This window comes from Salmo salar, chromosome 08 (assembly GCF_965601325.2).
Source record: "Salmo salar chromosome 08, fSalSal1, whole genome shotgun sequence".
NCBI classification, from domain to species: domain Eukaryota; kingdom Metazoa; phylum Chordata; class Actinopteri; order Salmoniformes; family Salmonidae; genus Salmo; species Salmo salar.
The window spans coordinates 7,140,708-7,159,849 of NC_138298.1; the positions used below are offsets into that span (position 1 = coordinate 7,140,708).

At 41.5% G+C, this 19,142-nt stretch overlaps 1 protein-coding gene and 1 long non-coding RNA gene across 3 annotated transcripts; both read right to left on the reverse strand.

The window, feature by feature from the left end:
* Nucleotides 1–1,320: 1,320 nt before the first annotated feature.
* LOC123744167 (uncharacterized) lies at nucleotides 1,321–3,478 on the reverse strand. The gene is made up of 3 exons (XR_014393041.1): nucleotides 3,145–3,478; nucleotides 2,721–2,825; nucleotides 1,321–2,608 (listed from the first exon to the last, which is right to left on the reverse strand). It is a non-coding gene; the product is annotated as an uncharacterized LOC123744167 (long non-coding RNA).
* Nucleotides 3,479–5,542: 2,064 nt separating this feature from the next.
* Nucleotides 5,543–15,468, reverse strand: LOC123744190 (beta-1,4-galactosyltransferase 1). 2 transcript variants are annotated; one of them, XM_045722700.2, is made up of 6 exons: nucleotides 14,881–15,468; nucleotides 13,010–13,245; nucleotides 7,284–7,471; nucleotides 6,955–7,077; nucleotides 6,479–6,583; nucleotides 5,543–6,233 (listed from the first exon to the last, which is right to left on the reverse strand). In XM_045722700.2, exons 1-6 carry the CDS (start codon nucleotides 15,251–15,253, stop codon nucleotides 6,101–6,103), a joined length of 1,158 nt encoding a protein of 385 aa, XP_045578656.1. In that variant the 5' UTR covers nucleotides 15,254–15,468; the 3' UTR covers nucleotides 5,543–6,100. The 2 variants fall into 2 exon arrangements, with proteins under 2 accessions (XP_045578656.1, XP_045578657.1); XM_045722701.2 differs by lacking the exons at nucleotides 13,010–13,245; nucleotides 14,881–15,468 and adding an exon at nucleotides 8,186–10,112.
* Between the last annotated feature and the right edge of the window lie 3,674 nt (nucleotides 15,469–19,142).

Consider the following 19,142-nt stretch of genomic DNA (forward strand, 5'->3'; position numbering starts at 1 on the left):
CCCAATGGTGGAACAAGCTCCCTCACGACGCCAGGACAGCGGAGTCAATCACCACCTTCCAGAGACACCTGAAACCCCACCTCTTTAAGGAATACCTGGGATAGGATTAAGTAATCCTTCTAACCCCCCCCCCCAAAAAAGATATAGATGTACTATTGTAAAGTGGTTGTTCCACTGGATATCATAAGGTGAATGCACCAATTTGTAAGTCGCTCTGGATAAGAGCGTCTGCTAAATGACGTAAATGTAAATGTAAATATGGCTTTTTCTTTGCAACTCTGCCTAGAAGGACAGCATCCCAGAGTCGCCTCTTGACTGTTGATGTTGAGACTGGTGTTTTGCACGTACTATTTAATGAAGCTGCCAGTTGAGGACTTGTGGGGTGTCGGTTTCTCGAACTAGACACTCTAATGAACTTGTCCTCTTGCTCAGTTGTGCACCATGGCCTCCCTCTCCTCTTTCTATTCTGGTTAGAGCCAGTTTGCGCTGTTCTGTGAAGTGAGTAGTACACAGCGTTGCATGAGATCTTCAGTTTCTTGGCAATTTCTTACATGGAATAGCCTCCATTTCTCAGAACAAGAATAGACTGACGAGTTTCAGAAGAAATGTATTTGTTTCTGGCCATTTTGAGCCTGTAATTGAACCCACAAATGCTGATGCTCCAGATACTCAACTAGTCTAAAGAAGGCCAGTTTTAATCAGGACCGCAGTTTTCAGCTGTGCTAACATAATTGCAAAAGGATTTTCTAATGATCAATTAGCCTTTTAAAATAATAAACTTGGATTAGCTAACACAACGTGCCATTCGAACACAGGAGTGATGGTTGCTGATAATGGACCTCTGTACGCCTATGTAGATATTCCATTAAAAATCAGCCGTTTCCAGCTACAATAGTCATTTACAACATTAACAATGTCTACACTGTATTTCTGATCAATTTGATGTTATTTTAATGGACAAAAAATGTCATTTCTTTCAAAAACAAGGACATTTCTAAGTGACCCCAAACTTTTGAACGGTAGTGTATGTATGTGCTGCTTCTTAAACCAAAACCGTCTGTGAATTCAGCTTGGGGTGATGTTTCCCCTATGTACAGATCTAAACTCTTAGAAAAAGGGCTTCCAAAAGGGTTCTTCGGCTGTCCCCATAGGAAAATCCTTTTTGGTTCCAGGTAGAACCCTTTTGGGTTCAATGTAGAATCCCTCTGTGGAAAGGGTTCTACATCGAACCCAAAAAGGTTTTACCTGAAAGCAAAAGGGTTTTACCTGGAACTAAAAAGGGTTCTTCAAAGGGTTTTCCTATGGGACTGTTTTAGAACCCTTTTAGGTTCTAGATAGCACCTTTTTTGAGAAGCATCCAGCTGCAGATTATGCACGCTGACGCCACCTGGTCTGCGAATCGCAAAGCGCATGGTATTTTAATGTCTCAGTTGGCGCACAACCTGAACTCTCAACATGTTCCAGGGAGTCAGTGTGCTACACACATATACATCGGTAATCAGGCAAATTAAATAAATGTATTATGGATATTATGGATTTAACATGACTGGGAATACAGATATGCATCTGTTGGTCACAGATACCTTTGAAAAAAACACAATTTGCCTCATGCAGCGCGATACATCTCCTTCGCAAAGAGTTGATCAGGCTGTTGATTTGTGGCCTGTGGAATGTTGTCAGTGGACACGTGTGCCGAATACAACAGTGAAATGCTTACTTACAGGCTCTAACCAATAGTGCAAAATAGGTATTAGGTGAACAATAGGTAAGTAAAGAAATAAAAACAACAGTAAAAAGACAGTGAAAAACAGTTGCGAGGCTATATACAGTAGCGAGGCTATGAAAGTAGTGAGGCTACATACAGACACCTATTAATTAGGTATGTTCAGAGAACAGTCTATGACTGGGGTGGCTGGGGTCTTTGACAATTTTTAGGGCCTTCCTCTGACACCCTGGTACGGCAAGGCACTACAGAGGGTAGAGGTCCTGGATGGCAGGCATCTTAGCCCCAGTGATGTACTGGGCCGTACGCACTACCCTCTGTAGTGCCTTGCGGTCGGAGGCCGAGCAATTGCCGTACCAGGCAGTGATGCAACCAGTCAGGATGCTCTCGATGTTGCAGCTGTAGAACCTTTTGAGGATGTCAGGACCCATGACAAATCTTTTTAGTTTCCTGAGGGGGAATAGGCTTTGTCGTGCCCTCTTCACGACTGTCTTGGTGTGTTTGGACCATTCTAGTTTGATGGTGATGTGGACACCAAGGAACTTGAAGCTCTCAACCTGCTCCACTACAGCCGCGTCGATAAGAATGGGGGCGTACTCGGTCCTCCTTTTCCTGTAGTCCACAATCATCTCCTGTTCTCTGTTTGAATAGTGTTTAATTTAAGGAAATTCGCTGTTTTGCCCCGGGGCCCAAAATCCGGCCCTGCTAGTTCATCTCTTCCTCATTCATCCTTTGTCCATGTCTTCTTTATCTTTGGGTGGCATCCCCACATCTACTGTAATCTTTGTGAACAGGTCATGCTTTTCAACTGCGACAACTTTGCACTCGAGAGAGTTGAGGCCATCAGTATCCATCGTCTTTAACATATGAGCTATTCTCTTGAACCTGCAGGGCAAAATAATCAACTGTCATCAACATTTGGAGTATAGTTAGGGAACAGGTTGTAGTTCAAAACTTGAGGGGGAACTTAGTGAACACAGTTGTTCTAAAGCTTTACCTCTGAGGATTGTCGTTGTTATTTTTGTCTCTTTCGTGATGGATCATCCGGCATTTTCCGACTACGCCGTCCGGACGAGAGATGGACATTCCTCTGTTATTCACCCTATGGAAATAAGACCAGTGAAAGGAATTTGATTAAATTGATTTTAAAAGGGAAAAAAATCACCCTTTTTTAAAAACAAAATGCTGGAGAGGATCTCCAGCACCACCGCAATGTCAACATAACATGAGACAACGGCAGGTTTCTATGTTTTGTAGTCGAAAAGATAAGTGTTAAGTGAAAGATGTGTTTCCAATGACATCATCCTGAGATACTGATGACATCATCCAGTGTGCATCATGTGATTTTATGAGCAGGCAAAAGTTAGTAAGGTCAAGAGTTACGATGTGGTACATGTTTATGAGGTTAAACATTTTCTTACCTGTTGAAAATGTCATCATCTTCACCACCCCAGCCCCAGTAGCTGCTCGGAAAGCCGTTGATTTTCACGATGCTGCTCCTTACTCATCGATGGGACACCGCCAAAGTACTGATTATAGGGTAAACTATGGATGAGACGAAGACAATCAAAAAATCGATATGCTCAATCAGATATACAGATATGCTAGCTATACTAGCAGCTGTGATAGCCAAGTGGTTGAGGCGTTGGACTTGATGGGCTCTCCGTTGGTGATCCACTGCAGCTCAGTGAGTAGATCATGGAGCTTGCAATGTCAGAATAGTGGGTTGGATTCCTGGGGCCAACAAAATCTATGCATCCATGACTAAGTCACTTTGGATAAAAGTGTTTGCTAAATGTCCTATATTATGATATATTATAGTTTCCTGTTCTGTCGTGCTGTGCCTCCGAAGGTATGAAATGAAGAAGTTTCAGGGATGTATTCAATCCGGGATGTATTCAAAGGAGCTATTGACATTTTTAATTTAGAACATTTCCTGTAAAAACATGCAAGATGAAAATGGACAAACTAAAGGGTGTGCAATGTGTAGGCCCACTGAGTGGACATTCTGAACCTTGTTTGGTTACATGTTCAGTATATGTATTGACCAGCAAACCCACTGCAGCCTACCTTACTAGCTCACTCTCCATCCCTGCTTTGGACAATTAATAACATGCGTGGTAAACCGTGGGGTGTTGGGTTGAGCTTGCAGAGATTGACACAGAGACAGGGAGGTTTTAGTCCGCAAAAAAAACGTTACAAAGAAAATTACTTGGGTTAGGCTCGGTCCTACTTCTCGACTGTGGCTTGGTGTTGGTCTCTCCCCCGTTCCCTCTCGCGGTGTTGCCACCGTGATCCTTTTATTTGGCCTCCACGGCTGGTTGGCACTTTCCTCTAACTATCCCCACTTAGAGCTGTCCGTGTCGGGGTGCCCAGCTCCCGTGTTCCCAGCAGAGGGAGCCAACGTCGCCTCACCTACCTCCCCTCTATTACCATCCCCGGGCTAGACCTCCACACATGACTCTCGTACTTTGCCCTTTTCCTTTATGGTTGATATTAACAATGAAAGGAGATGTTATCTGTCTCTCTCCTATTGTGTACCGCTGTTAAATACTGTAGCAAAATACAAAACAGGGAAAATAGGTACTTAGAACTACCAATTATTATAGATAGATAAATATTAAAGAAAAGGGTAAACAACACTGGACTGAACCCCCTAATTGTCAAACTAATATTAATGTACAACAATATAGAAGAGACATGACTAGAGGTTATGCAATATGGGTGTATATCCACTGCACGCTTCTTAGGTGTGTAACTAACATGACCAAGCTATTGAAATGTAAAACTATTAAAAATGTACGTTACACCATGTGATTTTACAGTACACAAACAAGCGTGTGCAATATAGAAGGGTGGTCAGTGGACATTCTGAACCTTGTTTGAAGTCAGTAGGTCACATGACCAAGGAGCTATTGAAATTTGAAATTTGGAAAAATTCCTGTAAAATCTTGTGAGATGAAAATGGACAAACTAAAGGGTGTGCAATATAGAAGGGTAATCAGTGGACATTCTGAACCTTGTTTGAAGTCAGTAGGTCATATGACCAATGAGCTATTGAAATTCAAAAATGTAAATAAATCATTTAAAATAGTGTGAGATGTAAATCAACAACAAAAAAGTGTGTGCAATGTGTGTCTATGCCATCGGGTTAGCTACAACCCATTTTGAAAGTTTTAGGAGTAATGGTTAAAGTTGAAAAATTTGATTTGTCAGTATGTTGAAGGTCCCTAACTGCTGTTGGTGGACGTAAGGAAAACTACAGGTGAATATCCGTCGAATATCCAACCTGAAACTGTCGGTGAGAGGTCTATCTGTGATAACGCACTGCTCTGCTTTCTTGACATCACAATCAACTGAACAAGTCTTACAAGACCTACTTTTATCACACCTAGACTTTTATCACAACCAGTTATATGGTCAAGTTCCAATTTGTGAGGTGACGGGGGAAAGACTGACCATACAGACTGAGACTGACCATACATACATACTACAGCATAGTGATGGTAAGTCGTATGTTTGTTCCCGACTGATTTGTATGCTGCAGAAACAAGGAAGTGATCATTCATGTAACAGGTACTGAATAGGGTTTGAATGTAAAGAAGCATGTAAGTGATCATTCATACAGGTACTGAATAGGGTTTGAATGTAAAGAAGCATGGAAGGGATCATGTCACAGGTAGTGAACAGGTTTTGAATGTAAAGAAGCATGGAAGGGATCATGTCACGGGTATTGAACAGGTTTTGAATGTAAAGAAGCATGGAAGTGATCATGTAGTGAATGTAGTAGTGAATGTACAGAATCACAGAAAACAAGTGTGTTATCAACTGGTGTTTTTAGAAACATATATAAGTAACCAAACCAATAGTTGCTTTTAGATTGTGATTAAGACCTTTCACACAGTTTCAAACATGGGAAACATTTCCGCAAAAAATATATTAAACCATAATCATCTCAAATATCTTAGCCGAAAATGAAAGAAGAAACCATATAAAAAATACGCATTAACTATATGCATATTCATACAACTTATATACACATTTAAACCAAGTAGTTCTCCCTTACAGAATTACACAAAGACAACTCATTACAAATGATATACAAAATAACTTCCTCGTCCCACACGCCTTCCCTTTTGTACTGCCATTAAAAGTCAAACATGTTGATCAAACATTTTGATCCACTCTGATATTTATGAGGTCTTGTTGTGCCATCCTATTTATCCAAGTGCTATCCATTGGTTTCCACAATAAATACACGTGTTCCGGAGAATTCAGAGCATTCTCGGTACTGCATTCCATGGTTCCGCTGTGCTTTCTCTGCCCACCACCTTGTGATAAGTGATGTGCAAAACAACTACTAACATTCATCAACTTTCACTGAGTTTTCCCCACATCTACAGTGATTTTCGTGAACAGAGCATCCTTTTCCACTTTGACGACTTCGTACTTGAGAGAGCTGATCCCATCGGTATTTATCGTCAGTCTCGTGCGTTGTATTCTGTCAAACCTGCGATGCAAAGGAAACGACTTATCAGTCTACTATCCTCATATGAAGATATTTGGGATGCACTGATATGTCAATTCTGGGGCCATACAATAGCCAATATTTTCTTGGCTGTGATGGCTGAGTAACAATGCTGATGCTATCATAAAGAAATAAAAACTTTCCCCTTAAAATCTAAATGATCTTTTTTAAAGATACAACATTGTGGGGAACATGTTGAATGTGGTTGTTCTAATCTAAAGCTTTACCTCTGAGGATTTGGGTTGTTCAGTTTGTCTCTCTCGTGACGGATCATCCGGCATTTCCCGACCTCGCCATCTGGACGAGAGATGGACATTCCTCTGGAGCTCACCCTGTGGAAATCAGAGTTTATTATTATAATGGACTTTGCATACACGTTGGAAATACTGTGGAATTTAGTGTTGGGGTCAATTGTAATTCAATTCAGGAAGTGATTTAAGTAAAAAATGTGACAATTTTTTTAGGAAATAGCTTCTCCTTTTCAGTTTATAAATTTTTTTGGGAAAAAAAACCTGCAATTTCAGTTTAGTTCATGAATTGACTGACCCTAACACCCTGGTGGATATATTGTGTTTTGCATGAACATTATACAATGCATCGGTAACATTAGAAAGTGATGATGTCCCCTTGCCAAGTCTGACTTTAATATAGGCTCATCTGTAATGCTTTAAAAGTCTGTTTGGGTTGGAATGCACTGTCTTGCCTGTTGAAAATGTCATCATCTTCACCACCCCAGCCCCAGTAGTTGTTGGGAAAGCCGTTGATTTTAAGGAACTGCTCCTTACTTAACGCTGAGACACCACCAAAGTACTGGTTATAGGGCAACCTATGGATGAGACAAAGACAAAATATTTCTAACCTGGCCCATACAAAGAGCCAAGTAATGAAAAGGGTAGGCTAAGCATAAGTAGATATACTTGTTTACAACTCTTCTAGCTATGTACTCATAGTATGAATTGAGGAAGAGTCCCAATTAAACAAAATGATGATGATGCATTAGAAAGAAGTTGTCGGTTGAGTTTTGTGCCGTACTTGAAGCCAAACTTGTCCATGGAGACAGACAGGTGTCTGGGCTGGCTGAAGCATTTGTAGGTGTTGTGGTCATCCATGGGGATGATGTCCACGTCACTGAACACAAAGCAGTCGTAGTCATACTCTTTCAGGGCCTCAGCATAGCCAATGTTCATCAGCTTGGCCCTGTTGAATGTGTTGTCTCCATCCTAATGAAGAAATGACAGTAATTTTCAAAACATCGGTACGCTAAATTATTTGCCAAATATTCACTTATAATTGAATAAAGTTTGTCCTTAGAAAAGGTTTAATTCATCAAAAATGGTATTTGAAAAAAGTTCCAGTATATGCAAATTGATTTCAAGTTGGTTTACTCTTACATTTTACATTTGAGTCATTTAGCAGCCGCTCTTATCCAGAGCGACTACAGTTATCTAGGTGGGACAACCACATCACAGGCATAGAACGTTTTTTTTTTCTTCTTAGCTGTCACAGATCTTCCATTGTTGGGTAAACTATTTAAAGATTTACTGAGAAGGGGCTCCCGAGTGGCGCAGCTGTCTAAGGCACTGCATCTCAGTGCTAAAGGTGTCACTACAGACCCTGGTTTGATTCCAGGCTGTATCACAACTGGCTGTGATTGGGAGTCCCATAGGGCAGTGTGCAATTGTCCCAGCATCGTCCGGTTTAGGGTTAGGCCGGGTTAGGCCATCGTTGTAAATAAGAATGTGTTCTTAACCGACTTCCCTAGTTAAATAAATAAAAAAAGCAAGCAGACCAGTTTTCTAAGTCACTGACAGCCTGAAGATCTACTGAGCTGCAACGCACATTCAAGCCAGTTCTCTTTCCCAACAGCCAGCTAACTTCACATTGTCATTAGCATATGAGCAAAGTACTAGAAAAAAAGGAAGGTCCGCACTCACTACTTTTTTCTTTTACAGATTACTTCAGGTCAACGCACCACCTTCTAAAAGACAGTCACTAGGGGCCCTCTTCTTGGACACAGATTAAGCCTAGTCCTGGTCTAAAAATAAATGTAGTCTCGGACTATGCTTAATGTGTGTCTGCGAAACCGGATCCTAGGAGCCCCAGACAGGTTTTGTCCTTATCTCATATGAGGAAAGTAAACAATATTTGCACAACCATCATGCAATACACTAAATAGAAAAAGCAAGGGACTTCCCCTTAAGAAATGTCAGAAAAGAACAGGAAGAACCTGTAGAAGTCATGTAAGGACACAGTTATTTCCTCTACACTGTTAATGTCATCTTCATAGGAGTAGGCTACTGTTCACTATCAATGTGTGGTAGTCATCAGCTGACAGTTAGGGCCGAAGTGATGATTCTGTCATCCAAATACACCACAAAAATGAAATAATATTGAATTTGATTATTTAAACAAAATAAATCTAAAGTTACAATTCTGAGCAACAGGTTGGTCAAAACAAGCTTTGTGATTGGTTGAGACGCGGTCTAAGCCATACTAAATGATCAGTTTAGCACGGGTAAGCCTATAATACAAAAATTGGCATCTTGCTTTCTGTTCCATCAGAGAAATCACTGCGCATCCACTGTACCATCAGCCCAGACAGGCCATTCATTAACTTGATTTCCACTATAAAAAGCATTTAGACATTATCTCCCGTGCTTCTAGCGTAACGCCTCAATCAGACCGACAGCGATTTACATCAATGCTGTGTAATATATTCTGTAGTCAAACTTTTCCCATTATGTAATCCAAAATTGTTACTCTATATGTGTGCAATAAAAGTTCAACATTCCCCTTTTGCTACTATTTCTGTCAAGTCTATGCATACAAGTTGATGCATACGTTGGATAAATCCAACGTATGCACAACACAGAACACAGAGCGCGAGGCAAACGCAGCGTTCCATTGGAAATGAATGTACTTCTGGTGTGCCAAAACGCAATGACGATGTCGGTCTGATCGAGGCATTACATTTGGATTGCAACCACGGGGGTTTGTACAAACGTTGCCGTCTTTCTCTCTGACATTTGTTTAAATTCTATCTCCACTGTCCCAACGAGGATTATCGTGTCAGGACGAGACAAACGAGACAAAATATTTTCTCAGCCCGTCAAAATCATGAATCAAACAAAATTAAATGCAGCTAGTTTGCGGTCTTTCCTGCTTCCGTTTGAAGTGACTGTGTTGCTGTGTAGTTGGCTAGCACCTCTGAACAGGGTCCTGACAGGAGAGCAAATGTTCTATGTCAGGGAAAATCATTGATATGGAACAAAAAGACTTCACGACTGGGTCACGGCTCTGGCAACCTAAACGGATAGAATGAACGACCAGCCGGCTTGGCTAGCAACCAAGATTTGTGTCAGGACTAGGCCTATATTTTCATTGAGGGATGAAATAGTAGCCTATGAATACATATCAAAATCAAGTGTTTTATCTAATTGGTAACCCGTTGTAGAAAAGCAATTGTTGACTCGAGGTTGTGCTAAACGACTTATTTATCACGACTGCGCTGATCTACGGCACTCGGATCCGCCTCGTACCTGTGATCGCAGCACAGCCGTGCTAAAAAAGCATGCCCTCTCATCTACAATTGCTTTAATCAGTTGCCTTTGTTTAATCTTCATAATTAGAGATACCTGCTATATCCTGAAGGCTACTATACCTGACCATTTTCATGCTTTAAAAGGGCAATCTGCAGTTGCTACATCCAATTTTGTACTTATAAATTAACGATAGATTGATTCTTGAAGAATATAACGTATAAATGCCTTTGAGCTTAGTTCAACTTTCATACCCCATCAGAACCCAAAATATAAGCTGGTTTTACTCCAATGTTTGTAAACATTGTAAATGCATAGCCTGAAAATATGCTTAAAACTATAATGTTGATGTCTTGGATGATCAGTCTTTGCATCAATAGCTCCATCTACGAATTTAAAAGTAATTACATTTCTCCAGGCCTTTTTTTTTTTACTAAAACAGAGGCAGGGAGTCCGCTTTGTTATTGCTTCAACTATGGATTGCCCCTTTAATGTAACATTTATTTATTTGTTTTTATCTATGGGAGAAAAAATAAGCAGTCCTCTGTCTCTTTATCATTACAAGTTAGGAAAGGCAGAGAGTTCATTGAGGTGATGGATGTGGTGGAAAGGAGGAAAGGTATGGAGGAAAGAGAAGAATAAAAAGAAAGAGAGAAGCTGTCAGCGGTATGCAGTCAAACAGCTTTGCCGCTCTATAGCGTGCCATTGACTCTTTTCTCTTCCAGTAGTGTAGGATTGGCGCTCATACTGCCATATCTGATTTCTAATTGGTTTACAAGACAATAACCTGTTCACAAAGACACAAAGACAGCAAGGTGCTGTGTCTGAAATCCTTTAACAATGACTAAATCTGTTGACTTAAACCAACAAACATTTGCCCACGGGAGAAACCATCCAACAGCAATACATGGACCTGAGTTACCACACAATCAGGAAATAGAGGCTGTCTGTCAACCATGTTTAGTTCCTCTTATCCTACCTACAGTAAGACATGTTGTCCTTTAAAACAATACATTAGAATAAACTCATACTTGATGACATCACATCAGGGATCATGGTTATTTGATTGAGACACTCCATGTTGCAAACTGTTTTGCAAACCGAAGGCTTCCATTTGTTCATCACGGTGACTTGGCTGTGCCCTCTGATTATCTGTGAGAAACACAGCAGGACAGCTGGTGGTTTATAGATAGTGAGTATAAACTTCAACTCACAGCTGAACCATGTCTGTGTTTAAAGAACAGGCCTGGGCTTGTGTGGAAGGGCGCTGGGGCTGGAGAGCTGGGGGGCTGGAGCTGGATGTCTGTCTATCTCCTGTTTCAGTGTCTCTCTCAGTGTCTCTCTCAGAGCTCTCTTAGTTTCTCACAAATGTCGCACTTCTTACAAATCTATCATTTCGTAGTTCCGTACATTTACGTTTCCTCTTCTTTCGTCCCTCTTACATTTTCTGTAGGAAGCGAGGGTGAAGGACTGCAGGAGAGGACACAAGGAATCAAGGATAGGCTATTGAGATTCAGCGTCGGTTTAAAGACCCTGAGTAATGATTTGTAACTGTGAGGGGGGGGATGTTGCGACACACTTCACTAGGGTAGGGGGCAGCATTCGGAATTTTGGATGAAAAGCGTGCCCAAATTAAACTGCCTGCTACTCAGGCCCAGAAGCTAGGATATGCATGTAGTTAGTAGATTCGGATAGAAAACACTCCAAAGTTTCCAAAACTGTTAACATAATGTCTGTAAGTATAACAGAACTGATATGGCAGTCGAAAACCTGAGGAAAATCCATCCAGGAAATACTATTATTTTGAAAGGCTGTTTTTCCATTGAAAGCCTATCCACCATACAAAGACTTAGGACCCAGTTCACTATCTCTATGGCTTCGTCCACATATGGCCAGTCTTTAGGCATTGTTTCAGGCTTTTACTCTGAAAAATGAGGGAGATGCAGCACTTTCAATGAGTGGACAGTGGAAATTTCCAGACATGAGTCCAGCGCGTGATTGGGAGCGCGCCTTTCTTGTTTTTCCTTTTCTATTGACGAAGCTTTTGTCCGGTTGAAATATTATTGATTATTTATGACAAAAACAACCTGAGGAATGATTTTAAACATCGTTTGACATGTTTCTACGAACTTTTATTGTACTATTTTGACTTTTCGTCTGGATGTTGAGAGCGTGCTTTGTGCCTTTGGATTACTGAACTAAACGCACCAACAAAACGGAGGTTTTTGGACATAAAGAGGGACATTATCGAACAAACAAACATTTATTGTGTAACATGGAGTCCTGGGAGTGCCACCAGATGAAGATCATCAAAGGTAACTGATTAATTTAATCGCTATTTCTGACTTTTGTGAGTCCTCTCCTTGGCTGGAAAATGTCTGTATGGTGTTTTGTGTCTAGGCGCTGTCCTAACATAATCACATGGTTTGCTTTCGCCGTAAAGCCTTTTTGAAATCTGACACAGTGGCTGGATTAACAAGATGTTTATCTTTCATCCTATGTATAACACTTGTATCTTTCATCAATGTTTATGATGAGTTTTTCTGTAATTTCATTTGGCTTTCTGCAGTTTCACCGGATGTTATTTGAGACAATGCATTACTGAACATAACGCGCCAATTTAATCTGAGGTTTTTGGACATGAAGAGGGACATTATCGAACAAAATGAACATTTATTGTGTAACATGGAGTCCTGGGAGTGCCACCAGATGAAGATCATCAAAGGATAGTAATTCATTTAATCGCTATTTCTGACTTTTGTGAGTCCTCTCCTTGGCTGGAAAATGTCTGTATGGTGTTTTGTGGCTAGGCGCTGTCCTAACATAATCGCATGGTGTGCTTTCGCCGTAAAGTCTTTTTGAAATCGGACACTGTGGTTGGATTAACAAGAAGTGTATCTTTAAAATGGTGTATAATACTTGTATGTTTGAGGAATTTTAATTATGGGATTTCTGTTGTTTGAATTTGGCGCCCTGCAATTTCACTGGCTGTTGTCGAGGTGGGACGCTAGTGTCCCACTGATACCAGAGAGGTTAACATTCTTCCTGTTATCTATAATGAAGGGTGGGAGGTTACTTGTGTGGAAAACTCTAGGCATGAATAAACAAATTTATGACAACTGAGTAGTCTTCTTTGTTCAGACAGACTCTGAAAGGCTAGTTCAGTGAATAGATGAAACCAGTCATGCATAGAGATTAGACTGGTTTCTCTGGCTTTACCTGATTGATGACATAGACACCATAGTCCAGCTGTTGGCGCTGAAGGATGGGATGGAGGTAGTGGAGCCAGAACTTGAGGTGCTCTTCACGATGGCGGAAGGGGATGATTAGAGCAACCTTCTGGAGGGCGACGCAGTCATGTGGTTTGTAGCGACCTCCTTCCTGCAGACCTGGGTTCTCCTTCCTCACTGTGTCCAAGCTGACAGGCGTAGAGAACTCCACCCTGAGAGGCCCAACTGCAGGTCAGGAGAAACAGATCTCTTGGGTCATAAACTCTCACACACCTCTTCCTGTTCCTTAACCACATTCACTTCCTTTTCACTTTCTGCCTTCACGCCTCCATCTCGCTCTCTCTTTGTTCAAAGTTTTCAGCCTTTGACCTCATGTAAAAAAAATAGAGCACACACACACACGCGCATGCATGCACACTCACAAACACAGGTGCACGCATGCACACACGCACACACACACGGACGCATCCCTTATTGCATCCCTTATTGATATCACAAGTATTTCACTACACACAAGCATTTCGCTACACTTGCAATAAAGGGAAAGGGGGATACCTAGTCAGTTGTACAACTGAATCCCTTCAACTGAAATGTGTCTTCTGCATTTAACCCAACCCCTCTGAAATAACATCTGCTAACCATGTGTACGTGATCCAATAAAATTTGATTTGACACACAGATACAACCAGAACCACAGGAAATGGTGCTGACTTAACGGATATCTCATGCTTGTCTCTTTGCAACAGGCAGTTCAGGGGTTAAGAGGAAATATGTGTTATCTCGTCCCCCCCAAAAAGTATGGTCTATGCTGCTGAAAGTATTTGCCCCGAGCCATGATTGAGCTGAACACAGAACATATAGTTATTTTCAGCAACAGAGAGCAAACTTCACAATGCAGCTCAGCTTAAACATGAAATAAATCGAAAGATCTTTCCTCATATTGACTTATAGTTAAAGCCAGGAAATATAGGCCTAATATGAGATACACAACTATATCATATATTTATAATTACATAATACAATGTTTGATGCAACTGTGCCAGGCTACAAAACATTAAGAACACCTGCTCTTTCCATGACATAGACTGAAAAGGTGAATCCAGGTGAAAGCTATGATCCCTTATCGATGTCACTTATGTGAAAGGGAGGAGACAGGTTAAAGCCTTGAGACAACTGAGACATGGATTGTGTATGTGTGCCATTCAGAGGGTGAATGGACATGACAACATTTTTTTAGTGTCGAACGGGGTATGGTAGTAGGTGCCAGGCGCAAGAACTGCAACACTGCTGGGATTTTCATGCTCAACAGTTTCCTGTCACCCAGAGGAAATCCAGCCATTGGAGTCAGACACCTTGTAGAGTCAATGCCCTGACGAATTGAGGCTGTTCTGAGGGCAAATGGGGCGAAGGGGTTGCAACTCAATATTAGGAAGGTGTTCCTAATGTTTGGTGTACTCAGTGTATGTTTGGAGAAGATCCCAGAGAATGATCCCATGAATGTTATGGCTGATAATTATATATATTTCAAGGATATGCAGCATGCTCATTTCCTTGTTATTTTTGGCCAAACAGTTCGATTAAATATCAAAAGTTTTAATGTATTTCCTTGGGAGGCCAAACTATCTGGATTCAGGTTCCATGCTTGATTAGGGAAACAAATACAGTCCATATGTGCATGACAGAGGAATTGGAGAAAAAATCAGCATGGAAATAGCCTGCTAATGTGTTATAAAGAGTCCTTTTACATGTTTATAACAATTACATGTATAATGCAATATAATGCCATGTTTCTGCTGTGCATGTTTGATTAAATACCAGCCCTTGAATTAAAATTAATTGATCAAATCATAGCCTACTTACCCAGATGTGGAGACGTATCAGAACATTTTTCAAACTTATTCCACAAAGTAGTAGTAGTAGTAGTAGTAGTAGTAGTTGTAGTAGTAGTAGTAGTAGTTGTAGTAGTTGCATTGGGTAAATGTATATCCTGAAACTTCGGAGTTCGCAATATTACAACTCTGTTATTAAGGTCGTGTTGTCCATTATCTTGAAGTGTCACGGTAATTAAAGCTGTTTCATTTCGCGTCTGTGTCTTTATTTGTTTGTTTGCTGACAACCCATTCGAGTAACCCATTAAATAAAATAAAGCCACTAAGAGGTTAATAACACCTAAAACTACAACCACGGTGCAGCCTCTCTTCCGCAGCCTAAAGTTGAGAGATGAGTCGAGCATAATGCGGCTGTCATATGCCGAACTGTAGTGACAAATACATATCCGTTTACCCACCGACCGTATTGAAAAAGCAATTTAAAAATACTCTATTTTTTGGCACAAAACAGTATAGTTTCAAGCAAAAAGACAAGGTAAGATCATTTTTCTCCTCTACTGTGTGGCTGTGACCATCAGTTGTCGTAGGCTCCCGAGAGTGAATGAACTTTGTGTACTACACTTTTTGGCAGTAACATGACATTCAATGGACCTGTGGCTTCCTCTATAATAAAAGCCACAACGAGGAAATCATAGCCTACTAGGCAACTGCACTAGCAAACTATTCAATAAAATGCCCAAAACATAGTCATTATGTAGTACTTGCCTAGTAGTCTTTATTAATTTGCAAGTCCCTAGGCTGGGATATGTTTGAATTTGAATTTACTCCAGGAGAACGACCAGATAGATCCCTGTGAGGTAGGCTATTTTTTTCCTTAGAAAACGTTTTAGCCTATAGGGCTATTCTAATTGTTCTCTGACGCTATCGGCCTACATTTGAAAATAATTGGATTTAATAAAACTTTAAATTCAATACCAGCATAAGCGACGTATACACTACTTTATGTGTAAACCTTGATAATGTTTTATGAGAAGGGTTTATATATCAAATAAAATAAAATGTGTAGACCTTATCATGGAACGTTTACTTACAAGCCCTTAAACCAACAACGCAGTTGAAGAAATAGAGTTAATAAAATATTTACTAAATAAACTAAAGTTAAAAAAAAACATCTAATCAATCAAAAAGTAACACAAGAAATGTACATAACAATAATGAGGCTATGGGTACCGAGTCAATGTGTGGGGTACAGGTTAGTCGAGGTAATTTGTAAAGTGACTATGCATAGATTAACAGCGAGTAGCAGCAGTGTAAAAACAAAGGGGGGTCATGTAAATAGTCTGAGTGGCTATTTGATTTGTTGTTCAGCAGTATTATGGCTTGTGGGTAGAAGCTGTTAAGGAGCCTTTTGGTCCTAGACTTGGCGCTCCGGTACTGCTTGCTGTGCAGTAGCAGAGAGAACAGTCTATAACTTGGTTGACTGGAGTCTTTGACAATTTTTGTGGGCCTTCCTCTGACACCGCCTAATATATATGTCCTGGATGTCAGGAAACTTGGCCCCAGTGATGTACTGGGCTGTACGCACTACCCTCTGTAGTGCCTTATGGTCAGATGCCAAGCAGTTGCCATACCAGCCTGTGATGCAACCGGTCAGGATGTTGTCGATGGTGCAGCTGTAGAACGTTTTGAGGATCTAGGGACCCATGCCAAATCTTTTCAGTTTCCTGAGGGGAAAAGGTGTTGTTGTGCTCTCTTCACAACTGTCTTGGTGTGTTTGGACCATGATAGTTTGTTGGTGATGTGGACACCAAGGAACTTAAAACTCTCGACCCGCTCCACTTCAGTCCCGTCGATGTTAATGGGAGCCTGTTCGGCCCTCCTTTTCCTATAGTCCATGATCAGCTCCTTTGTCTTGCTCACATTGAGAGAGAGGTTGTTGTCCTGGTGTCTCTAACCTCCTCCCTATAGGCTGTCTCATCGTTGTTGGTGATCAGGCCTACCATTGTTGTATCGTCAGCAAACTTAATGATGGTGTTGGAGTTGTGTTTGGCCACGCAGTCGTGGGTGAACAGGGAGTGCAGGAGGGGACTAAGCATGCACTGCTGTGGGGCCCCAATGTTGAGGATCAGCGTAGCAGATGTGTTGTTGCTTACCCTTACCACCTGGGGGCGGCCCATCAGGAAGTTCAGGATCCAGTTGCTGAGGGAGGTGTTTAGTCCCAGGGTTCTTAGCTTAGTGATGAGCTTTGTCTGTTTGAAACATGTAAGTATTACAGACTCAGGCAGTGAGAGGTTGAAAATGTCAGTGAAGACACTTGCCAGTTGGTACGTGCATGCTTTGAGTACACGTCCTGGTAATCTGTCTGGCCCCGTGGCTTTGTGAATGTTGACCTGTTTAAAGGTCTTGCTCACATAGGATACGGAGAGGTTAATCACACAGTCGTCCGGAACAGCTGGTGCTCTCATGTACGCTTCAGTGTTGCTTGCCTCGAAGCGAGCATAAAAGGCATTTAGCTCGTCTGGTAGACTCACGTCACTGGGCAGCTCGCTGCTGGGTTTCCCTTTGTAGTCCGTAACAGTTTTCAAGCCCTACAACATCCAACGAGCATCAGAGCCGTTGTAGTAGGATTCAATCTTTGCCTGTTTGATGGGTTGTCTTAAGGGCATAGAGGGATTTCTTATAAGTGTCCAGGTTAGTGTCCCGCTCCTTGAAAGCGGCAGCTCTAGCCTTTAGCTCGGTGGGGAAGTTGCCTGTTATCAATGGCTTCTGGTTGGGAAATGTACGTAGAGTCACTGTAGGGACGACGTCATAAATACACTTATTGATGAATCCGTTAACTAAGGTGGTATACGCCTCAATGCCATTGGATGAATCCCAGAACATATTCCAGTCTATCCTAGCAAAGCAGTCCTGTAGCGTAGCACTGCATCATCTGACCACTTCCTTATTGAGCGAGTCACTGGTACTTCCTGCTTTAGTTTTGGCTTGTAAGCAGTAATCAGGAGGATAGAATTATGGTCAGATTTGCCAAATGGAGGGCGAGGGAGAGCGTTGTATGCGTCTCTTTGTGTGGAGTAAAGGTGGTCTAGAGTTTTTCTTCCTCTGGTTGCACATGTGACATGCTGGTAGAAATGAGGTGAAACGAATTTAAGTTTGCCTGCATTAAAGTCCCCAGCCACTAGGGCCGCCACTTCTGGATGAGCATTTTCTTGTTTGCTTATGGCCTTATAGAGCTCGTTGAGTGCAGTCTTCTCTTGGTAGATAGTGTTATCTACAGCTTATCATGAGATTTTCTACCTCAAGCGAGCAATACCTCAAAACGTCTTAAATATTAGACATTGCGCACCAGCAGTTATTGACAAATAGACACACACCTCCACCCCTCATCTTATCAGACGTAGAAGCCAGCCAGCTCTAATTTATCTGTGTCGTTGTTGAGCCAAGTCTTGGTAAAACATAAGATATTACAGTTTTTAATGTCCCGTTGGTAGGATAGTCTTGATCGTAGATCGTCCAGTTTGTTTTCCAATGATTGCACGTTGGCCAATAATACGGAGGGAAGTGGTGATTTACCTACTCGTCAGTGAATTCTTACAAAGCACCCCACCCTCCTCCACATTTTCCTCTGTATTTTCTTCATGCTGTTGACAGGGATTTGGGCCTTGTCTTGACAAAGCAGTATATCCTTCACGTCGGACTTATTAAAGAAAATATCTTTGTCTAGTTCGAGGTGAGTAATTGCTGTTCTGATGTCCAGAAGCTCTTTTCGGTCAGAAGAGACGGTAGCAGCAACGTTATGTACAAAATTAGTTACAAACAACACAAAAAATCAAACAAAGTAGCACATTTGGTTAGGAGCCTGTAAAACAGCAGCCCTCCCCTCCAGCGTCATTACTCACCAAAACAATGTCAACAGACTCAGTCACTGAGAATCTTTTTTGATATTTACTCTACATGACCAAAACTATGTGGACACCTGCTCCTTGAGCATCTCATTCCAAAATCATGGGCATTAATATGGAATTGGTCCCCCCTTTGCTGCTATAACAGCCTCTACTCTTCCGGGAAGGCTTACCACTAAATGTTGAAACATTGCTGCAGAGACTTGCTTCCATTCAGCCACAAGAGCATTAGTGAGGTCGGGCACTGATGTTGGGTGATTAGGCCTGGTTCGCAGTTCCAATTCATCCCAAAGGTGTTTGATGGGGTTGAGGTCAAGGCTCTGTGCAGGCCAGTCAAGTTCTTCCACACCGATCTTGGCAAACCCTTTCTGTATGGACCTGGCTTTGTGCA

Excerpts from the sequence above, each read along its gene's own strand:
- LOC123744190 (XM_045722700.2), bottom strand. The coding sequence starts at position 15,253 with ATGCTCGACTCATCTCTCAACTTTAGGCTGCGGAAGAGAGGCTGCACC. Across the intron at positions 7,472-13,009 it reads GTGTCTATGTCATCAATCAG|GATGGAGACAACACATTCAA; the intron begins GTAAAGCCAGAG and ends TTTCTTCATTAG. Across the intron at positions 6,584-6,954 it reads GATGATGACATTTTCAACAG|GGTGAGCTCCAGAGGAATGT; the intron begins GCAAGACAGTGC and ends TGATTTCCACAG.